The sequence below is a fragment of the Cyprinodon tularosa genome, unplaced genomic scaffold (genome assembly GCF_016077235.1).
Source record: "Cyprinodon tularosa strain WSP-4 unplaced genomic scaffold, ASM1607723v1 ctg27, whole genome shotgun sequence".
NCBI classification, from domain to species: Eukaryota; Metazoa; Chordata; class Actinopteri; order Cyprinodontiformes; family Cyprinodontidae; genus Cyprinodon; species Cyprinodon tularosa.
The window spans coordinates 264,519-274,549 of NW_024038974.1; the positions used below are offsets into that span (position 1 = coordinate 264,519).

The 10,031-nt window shown below is 39.7% G+C and overlaps 1 protein-coding gene across 7 annotated transcripts; it reads right to left on the reverse strand.

Moving 5' to 3' along the window:
• Positions 1-2,364: 2,364 nt before the first annotated feature.
• nkrf (NFKB repressing factor) lies at positions 2,365-9,559 on the reverse strand. Of its 7 annotated transcripts, none has more exons than XM_038289451.1 (3): positions 9,445-9,559; positions 8,818-8,966; positions 2,365-6,410 (listed from the first exon to the last, which is right to left on the reverse strand). In XM_038289451.1, exons 2-3 carry the CDS (start codon positions 8,909-8,911, stop codon positions 4,180-4,182), a joined length of 2,325 nt encoding a protein of 774 aa, XP_038145379.1. In that variant the 5' UTR covers positions 8,912-8,966; positions 9,445-9,559; the 3' UTR covers positions 2,365-4,179. The 7 variants fall into 7 exon arrangements, with proteins under 7 accessions (XP_038145379.1, XP_038145383.1, XP_038145386.1 ...); XM_038289455.1 differs by having other exon boundaries at positions 8,818-8,951; positions 9,445-9,550; XM_038289458.1 differs by having other exon boundaries at positions 8,818-8,951; positions 9,440-9,542.
• Positions 9,560-10,031: the final 472 nt, after the last annotated feature.

The following is a 10,031-nucleotide window of genomic DNA, read 5'->3' on the forward strand; positions in this document are numbered from 1 at the left end:
ATTTTCTTGCACAGCCACACCTTTTAATTATAAACCATATGCTTATGGAGGATTATCAATGCCCCTCCTCAAATATTGAGATTTTAGCATCCTGTCACCTTAAAGTTTCATAAATATTGATTACAGTTAGGCATACCTGTACTTTTTTTATGGGTCAGATCTTGTGCAAACAATTGTGCCATTTCACAATCCTATCATATCTGCACACCCTTCCACAAATGGTCTTTTCAAATTACATAATCTATCACTGGTAATCCATGTGATACACTACATTAAAAAAAATGAAAAGGTGACAATTAAAATAAGCTGGTTTAATTCCTTATTTCAGATGAGTTTTTCACTCCAGTTGCAAACAGCTCCAACAATCTGAACGAACACGAGTTTAATGTTTTGGTTAAAAGATATCTGATTAGCCAGCTTGCTCACATGATCAGAGGAAGATGAGTAGAATGTAGACAAGCTTAAGACCTAAACCTGAGTTTCTTTAGACCTTATACAGTTGTGTTCGAAATAATAGCAGTGCCTTTAGAAAAATGAGTAAATGTCAAAATTCTTCAAAGAAATTGTACTTTAATGAACACAGATACATTGGGGACACAGTACATTCTATTCCAAAGCAAAACAATTGCGCAAAGTCATCAAAACTTAAATAATAATATTTCAAATAAAGTAAGAAATGGCATGTTCAAAAGAATAGCAGTGTTGCCATCTTTCCTTGGAAACTCAAAAATGTACTGTACAAACAAAGAAATTCTTGATAAGTGAACCTAGCTGAGTATCCTAAACTAATATTTTGTTGCAAAACCACGGTTTCTGATGACTGCTTCACATCTGTGGTGCATGGAGTCAACCAACTTCTGGCATCGTTCCACAGGTATTGCAGCCCAGGATAATTGCACTGTATTCCACAATTCCTCAGCGTTTCTTGGTTTTGCCTCATGCACTGCACTTTTTATGTCAGCCCACAAGTTTTCAATGGGATTAAGGTCCGGGGATTGTGCTGGCCACTCCATCAGTTGAATCTTGTTCATCTGGAACCATGCTTTTGCTCGCTTGCTGGTGTGTTTGGGGTCATTATCCTGTTGAAAGGTCCACCTCAAAGGCATTTCCTCCTCAGCATATGGCAGCATGACCTCTTCCAGGATCCTGATGTACTGGAACTGATCCATGATCCCTTGTATGCGGTGAATCGGACCAACACCATAGTATGAAAAACATCCCCATATCATGATGCTTGCACCACCATGCTTAATGGTCTTCAGTGAGTACTGTGGCTTGAATTCTGTGTTTGCAGGGCGTCTTACATACTGCCTGTGACCCTTAGACCCAAAAAGAACAATCTTGCTTTCATCTGTCCACAAGATATTATGCCATTTCTTTTCAGGCCAGTCAATGTGCTCTTTGGCAAATTGTAAACACTTCTGCACATGTCTTTTTCTCAGCAGTGGGACTTTGCGGGGGCTTCTTGCTGGAAGGTTAACCTCAGTAAGACGTCTTCTGATTGTCACAGTACTCACTGTCAACTGAAGGTCTTGCTTGATCCTCTTGGATCCCATCATTGGCTGAGTCTTCGCCAGTTTGGCTATTCTTCTGTCCATTCGAGGGGTTGTCTTTCTTTTTCTTCCTCGTTTTTCAGTTTTTTGCTCCCATTTCAGGGCATTTGAGATCATTTTAGCTGAACAGCCAATGATTTTCTGCACCTCTTTGTATGTTTTCCCTTCTTTAATCAATTTTTTTATTAGGAAACGCTCATCTTCAGAACAGTGTCTTGAAGACCCATTTTCCTTGTTTTTTCAGGACAAATGCACAGCCAGCATGCCAGTTGTCTTGATCCTTAAATACGGATCCCCTGTTAACACCCTTTTTTCCCAGAATACCCTCCCTAATTGATGCCCTCTCTAATTGAACTCACCACTGCTATTTTTTTGAACACACCCTTTTCAGTTAATCATTCAATTTCACAGAATCCACAGTATGCATGGCTGTCCTGTTGGGTTTGTTGGTTTTCTATACCTTTATTTTACCCCCCAGAAACTTATCTGGGGTATAGAGTTTGAAATGTTAATAAAACAAGTGATTTTCTTGCTGCTGTTGAGGCACTGCTATTATTTCGAACACAACTGTACGTTCCACTGGTTGATCATCTCAATGCTGCAGTGCTTTGATGCAACTATTCATGCATGCAACATGAAGGTTAGTGACATGCTTTTCTATAGGCTGATGTCTCTGTATTAAGATTACCAAAAAAAAGGAGTATTTTTTAAGGAAATGGGATTTCATTAGCCATGATTAAAAGAAAAGATGTAAAAGCCAGTGAACTTTTTAAATGAAAGTACCGGAATAAATCAATTTTCCAAAAATGTGCTAATTTACATAAACATGTATTTATTTGAACTAAGTTCAGCCCCCCCCCCCCAATTTATTTAGTAGTTACATCTGTGAAATCAAGCAAACATGTTAAGTGCACTCAGACAACCGTTTAACAATTAGGACCACGGATGTTTCCATAAAGTCTTTTGAGATCATCGATGATCCGTTACTGAAATAAAAGCAAATATTCCTGAATACAGATGCATTGTCATGGTAAGGCGGTTATGAATTAACTACAGGAAGGCTTAATCCAGGCTTACATGAGTTAACTGTTTACATTTTCTCCAAAGAAAAGCTGCATTTTCTGCCAGGTTCATTAAACAGTCAAATAGTGACGTCCAAAGAGCTACTTGAGTTGAAAATAACAGAAAAAAATCCCACAGGGCGCTGACAAGTTCAGATGTAGAAAGACTGGAGACAAAGACTACAAATCCTACAGTCTTCTAATGACATGAATGTGTAAAAAACAAAACTTCAGTCATACATATTTTCTATCAAACTACCCTTTTTTGCAGATATGTCCCAAACAAATAGAAATGGCAGGTTAATAAACATTTTTCCTGGCGGATCCCTTCACATCTGGACACTGGTGCTCAGAACCGTTTGGTTTCTCTCAGAGAAACATTTTCAGTGAAAAGTGATAAACTACCTGCTGGAATCCCTCTCAGTAAAAATTGGTTGGACTGCACGCTTAATACAATTAGTTTAATTTGTTTTTCTGAACTTTTTAATAGTGTGATTTGTTCAAACATACATTTAGGCTCATGTAAAAAAAATAAAAATAAATGAATACTTGGCTGAGCTCCTATCATAAAGTTGCAGAGGAATCTCAGACTTGGCAGCTTTCAGCAACCTTTCAGCATTGATGCCGGCTGGATATTTGATCAATCCTCTGATTAGAAAAATTGGAGTGTTTCCTGGCATTGACCTAGCTTTTAGGCTTAGTCTATAAATTCTTAATAAAGCCGTGGTCAGGCCCATTCCAGAAACTTGACATTAGTCTGCTTTAGGATCTGAGTGTTGGTGGGATCATTGTCAAGGATCGAAGCACATAGCTATTAAAACAAAGTTGAAGAACGGAGCTTCCTCTATTTCTAGTTTCTTCGCATGATGCTTAAAGTTAAAGGGGGGGTTGTTTTCTAAACTCCCTAATCAATAATATTTAATTGAAGGTGGAAAGTTTAGGTCCTGAACACAATGTGTGGTTTGTTTTAGACAATAACCCAAAACACACAAAGCTGGTTTCGAATGGATAGTCAGTAAAAAGCTCATCCCATTTAAAATATGCTCAACGGTCTGTTCAGTGGCAGGAAAGATGCAGATTTTAATGACCTTGACCAAGTTTTACAAGCGTTGTCAATAATCCCAGTAGAACAATGTTAAAGGTTTAATGAAGGCTGCAGAAAGTGTGATTTCATAGCAAGATAACCACTAGTTAGAGAGGATGTAGGTAGAAACGTGAGCCTATATGTAGAATTCTGAGCTGTTCAGCTGTAAATTCACTAATGTTGGATATAGGATTGATCATTCCACCCAAAAAAGGACAGATTAAATACTCCATCAATACCGCTTAATGATGAGAGAACTCCAAATGTTTGATTCAAACTGTATAAATTTCATTTCACCTGAGAGCTCAATGTTGCTACATGTTTTCCTGCATGGAAAGCAGCTCCACGCTCAGGATGGATTCTAATGCCAGATAAAAATGGACACATCAAAAGCCAGGACATGTTACTGCCGGAGCGGATCCGGGCCTCGGGATGATATGCTTTGAAGTCCAACTTGAAGAACATTTTAATTTCATGCAGTTTAGTGAGATGCCTGAGGCTTGATGAGCTCGTAGCGTCCCACCTGTCCTTCCTGTAAAAGCTGGCCGATCAGCTGATCCTTGTGTACCTTCCGACTGACAACCAGAAACCGGTCCCGTCCCTGACCGTAGGACTTGCTCCGGAGGCCGTATTTTTGGGAAATCTGGTGAATCTGCTTGCGCTCGTCATTAGTGAGTTCATTAGAGAAACGGAGGTCGTCTGTTCTGTCCGAACTAGCATAGTTACGGATGATGTCCTCAATGTCACGCTTCCTGAGCTGGTTTCCCATTTTATCCATTTCCATACCCAAACCTTCCCTGGAGAACTGCTCCTTCACTCTGATCGGTTCAGCAATTCCCTCCCCGTCTCGCCCCAGGCCGCCTCCTTTCCAGCCCATTTTACGCAGCAGTTGGTTTCCAATATTGTCCTCCTTGATCTCCTGCTTAAGGGCCTCCTCCCCTGAGTGAGCCAGGATCTGAGAACGGGATATGGCATCGTTGTGTCCCTCTTTCCTCAAGTTAGATTTGACCACAGCCTGAGTCTGCCTTAGTGTAGCTAAAGCCTCCTGCGCTGCAATGTGTTTTACGATCTTCTTTGGTCCAATTCCTGCTGCAACATACTGCCCTTCAAGAAAAACCTCACACCTCCAGCGGTGATCTGGCAAAACAGAGAATCTGTAATCAGCACTTACTTTGTTAAACTGAGCAGTGTCATTAATAATACAGATCGCATTATCAGAGTTCTCCAAGATCACTAGCTCGCTCAGGTGCTTCTTCCTGACAATGACCCCCTGCGGCCCAAAAGAACAAGCGGGGTCTGACTGCTGCCCAAAGCAGTCACCAGGATCCGGCTGGTTATTTCCACCCAGATGCTGCGTCTGCTTCTGCCAGTGCTCTCGTTGTGCTTGGTTTAGGCGTAGTTTTCTCACAGCCTCCTCAGCCGCGGCGTGTTTTGAGCTCTTTTTGGTTCCAGTCGCCTTCGCTATGAGCTCGTCCTGCAGGAAGATGTTGCACTGCCATAGATTGCTGGGCAGCTGAACAAACTCGTAGTCGATCTTCATGCGATTGAAAGCATTGGAGTTGTTCAAAATGCAGATGGCGTCGTGAGCATTGTCCATGACCACAAACTCAGTCCAGTGTTTGTTTAGGTCGGGCTCCAGGTGGCTCTTGGGGCTGGGTGTCGTTTTGTCTTCCGGGTTTCGTAGTGCAGGTAGAAATGCTGGTGTTGGGCCATGCATCTGGCAGACGACCATGTCACTGACTAAAGAGTGCCTGTGTTTACGCTGCACGACGCGGACCTCGACTGGTTTCAGCAGGAGCTTCACAGCCTGCTCCGATGCTCGGTCCCTCGCTCCGTTTTTGCTGCCAGAGTATCCCGTCGCAAGATACACCCCCTGACATCTCAGTTCACAGGCGTACCCATCTGTTGGCACTTTCCTGTTCTTTGGAAGGTCAGCCTGGGGAATATCCTTCAGGTTGACATATATATACTCAGGGTTGGTTTTGCAGGCCTGGATGCTGCGACTCAACATGAAATTATAGTTCGGGGAATCACTTCCTGTCATTAACAAAGGGTTCCTAAAACCAACAGATAACGCATTGGCAACGCTGGTGATCAGCCTTTGCTTTTCCTCCAACATGGAGTGAGACACTTGAAGAGGCTTTGCACTCTCTGACTGATTGGGGCTGCTTGTGCTTGGACGGCTGTAAGCTCTACTAAAAGGTCTGCCCTGATGGCCATACCCCAACCCCTGACGTCCAGAGTCCCAGCTGTTAGTTCTGCTCCCATCCACATATCCGTTATACCGCTGGGGCTTTGAATAAGAGTCTAAACTATAAGATGATGTGTGGGCTTCATACTTGGCTGTGTAGTTCTGCTGCATTTTCGCCATGTAGTTTAAGGATGGCCCATGGCCTCCATAACCTAGTCCACTAGTGCTACCGGGAGAGCCATTTCCATCTCTGGGGGCGCCCCAAAAGTCATTGGAGCACGGTGGCACTCGGTCAAAAGCAGGCCTGAGAGAGGAGAATCCCTGCGTCCGGCCGCTGTGTAAGGAGTGATGAGAGTCCCACTGTCTTGCACCATGCCAGTCACTCTTCCTGCGCTCCTTATCGTTCTCCTTCTCATCAGTGCCGGTTCCCGCGCAGCTTCCCCCACTAACAAAGTGCACAGGCTCAAATCTAGGTCTGGATCCAAACTTTGTCACAGGCATTTTCCTCATGGGTTCGTCTCCTGAAATTATAAAGGCTGGTTTTAGAAAAACAAATACACCCTGACATAATCTCAGTTGAGACATTAATTTCCAAAAACCATGAAGCCATGCTCTGTGTCAAAAAAGGAAAACTAACAAGATTGTTTTTTAGTTTTTTCATAGTGGGACAATTTTACAGAATTCAAAGTGTCTTTTTTAGGTTTAAAAATTACTCTCCAAGACAGACAGATCAAATCATCGCTTAAGAGTGGCTCATGCTGAAACTAGAGAAACAAATTCCAGAAACACCTCCTGCTCTGCCGCAACTCAAACCTAGGATCAAATGCTCTGCCAGAGGCATTAAATAACTCATACAGCTCTTGAATACATCAAAGCAGCCATAGTAATATTCTGTATAAAATTAGCAGCTCCTCCTATATAGACTGGTTTCCACTATATGAACTTACAATAATTTATTTTAATACAACTTCATCATTCTTACAACATTCTTATGATTTCAATTTTCCCAACTCTATACTTTAATGTGCAAACGGTCCTGGTTAATATCTCACACCCTCTGTGACAAAAATAATCCCCAGATATCTATCTATTAAATAGTTTGGTTTATCAAGATGTTTATTAGTTTTAAACGTCTCCTACGTCCTATGTTGATGAGCTTCCATCCAGCCTGCCTCACTAGCTGACCTGGGCCCCGTTTCAGGAAGTGGGCTTAACTTATTCTGAGTGAATCTGGTTTTGTGATATTCAGGATTTTCAGTCCAAAATTGGCTGATAATAATCATATAACTCAATTCAGAGCCCTAGAAAACACGATCTATCGCTGCAACAGGAGGAATCAAGGGGCCTCATAGTGCGTATTTCCTGTCAGTGAAACTTAAAATTCTTAAGACAGCATATTGATGTTATCAAAACTGCCGAACACAAAATTCAACACTGTTCTTGCTGCAAAATAAATAGATTTAGCATTCATTCAATTAAAGAGTGGGATTTGATAGAGAATTTGTTATTTTCTAACATACCAAAAATAATGTGTCTGTGTGCCCATGTGAAATATACTTTCAGAAGGCGAAAAAAGGACCAAGCAGAAAAATTCAGATAGAATTTAAATAGACAAGGTAAGATCCAATTATTAGCTTTTCTTCTATTTGACCTTTGCCAACTAAATTAGACAGCCTTTTATTTGCATTATTCAACACATGTAATTAATCACTTGTAATTAATATGTGAAAAGTGAGTTAGTTCTCAACTCAATATGGAAAAAAAAAGCAGAGCTGCTGTTCCGCTGTTGAATCCGCTATTCAAGTTGTATTTGCAAAAATGCATAAAAGTGTATGAAATAGCAAAAAAAAAATCACCTAAAAAGCATTACAAATAAAATATAAGATCCTTTCTTTAGTGAACGAACATAATATGTGATTGTCATCTATGCTTCCAATTAGGCCTGGAAACCTCAAAAATATGTGAATAAATATTGTTTGAAATCTCAAAATCTTTGCAACTACCAAAAAAAGTCTCAGAGGGAAATCTGTGACTAAAAGTTTATAGAAATTATAGAGTCTGGTGAAAATGCTGATGCTCAAAAACCTATGAATCAGGATTTACTAATGCATCTTTACCAAGAGCTTAATGCACTTTTGTTGCCCTACATCCACAGGTTCTTTAAGTAAAGGGCACAGCATTTCTGATGCTTTTCTTGTGTCAGGTCTCAGCTTGAATTTGCAAAATATCCTGCTTCAAATCACAATTTGTTCACGGAGTAACTTACAGTATAAACTTAACTTGGAATAACAGCTTCCTGAGACCAATCAGAATCAGAATCAGAATCAGAAATACTTTAATAATCCCAGAGGGAAATTACTTTTGTTACACGCTCTAGTTACAGTTTTACATGATATATACACACATCCAACTATACAATATAATAAGATAAAAAATAAGAATAAAAAGAGATAAAATATATATACACATATAGCTCTTCTGTACATATATCTGTATGTATATCTATGTATATGTAAAAACTAAATCCAAATAAAGTGAAAAGTCCAATTAAAGTGAATAAATCCAAGTAAAGTGATATGTGGCGTGCAAAAATAGTGCATAAATGTCAATTACGGACGGGGGGGGGGGGCTGAATCACTTGAGGGAGGCGTTATATAGGTTGATGACCACAGGTAGGAATGATATGAAATATCAATTTAAAAAAAGAAATTGAACATCAACGGCAGTGTTTTTTAAATGTAACTTCTTAAAATCAACAGCTGAAGAATTGCTGAAGGCGGATAGTGTTTTATGTAGTTTAAGACAATACTTGATAATAAAAAAAAAAATAGATATATTGGTTGTACAACAAAAAATGTCCAGGCACTGGGGTAATCCTATCACAAAAAAAATTATAAACAAGCATGTAAAACAACTCTGATAACTTACTGCCATCAGAAGAAGTGGGTCTTTTTTTAGCTTCAGAGCCAACAGGACTTTGATCAAAGGAGTGCATTTCGGTAGTCCAAGTCCTGTCCTCCATCACCAGGACTGTCCAGGTCAGATCCAGCCCATATCCGTTCCTACAGCAAAAGGTCCTGATGAGACATCAACAATGAACGACTGTATGGTTTTTATTTGTATGTATCATATAGGGCAGTTTTTACAGGCTTTATGCTCAAATACGAAAACAACAGCTAGACTTAATGTTAATATCAGGGTTTAATCGTGACGCAGTTAATTAATATTTCACACGTTAGCAAGCTAAACAATATACCGTATAGACTTTTATTAACAGTCAATAGAGTAAAAATACCCTAAATTGTAGGGCTTAGTCTCACAATACCACTAAAAGTAACATATTAGAAGATAATGAGGGTAATGCTGATGATAAAACCGGTTAGCATCTTATGCTAGCTGTCTAGGCTAGTTTGTCTGACAACACAGTGTAGCATTTGATACCTAGCTTACTCTACTCCGCTTCAAAAGCGAGGTTTTTCTAACTCTAATGTATCCATTTTTGTCTCTACTGGAGCGCAAGTGGTGCTGACATTATTTCACAACGCAAAACCTTACAACAGTCGGCTACAGACACGAGTTTATCCGAGCAGGAAGCGTCCATTTTCTCTCCGCATATTTAGGAAAATCATGGCGCCTGTTCACACGCTGGCCTAGAAGGCTTCCGTCCGTCAGGCAAAATGCGAAAGGAATATATTGTGTTTTCTATTTGTATTTTTAAATTATATTATTCATAAATTTTCTTTTAAAAGTTTTAAACTTATTTCGTCATTTTTGTAAATTCTCTTCAAAAGATGGAATGGGGTATTTTTTAGTATATTTATACATAAATATTGTCTCAACCAAACAGTTTGTGTTGCCTAGTTTGTTGTACATTCTATCTCCCTAGTTACTTGAAAATAATAACTGAAACAGAACAATTTTTTTTATATAAAAAAATATGGACTGTAAAATTATAATTTGACACTCCCCACTTGTTTTACTCCCTTTATGTATGTTTTTACTTAAATTGTAGGCTACATTTGGTAAAAGGAATGTTTATTTGTAAGCCTTTGGCATATGGCTTCACACCACATTCACCAATTTTCTCACATTCACACACCGCATCCAGTCAAATAGGGTCAATAAGAAGAAATTATACATAA

Coding starts and splice junctions, on each gene's coding strand:
- nkrf (XM_038289451.1), bottom strand. CDS start 8,911: ATGGAGGACAGGACTTGGACTACCGAAATGCACTCCTTTGATCAAAGT. Junction 6,411..8,817: donor ACCCACTTCTTCTGATGGCA/GTAAGTTATCAG, acceptor TTATAATTTCAG/GAGACGAACCCATGAGGAAA.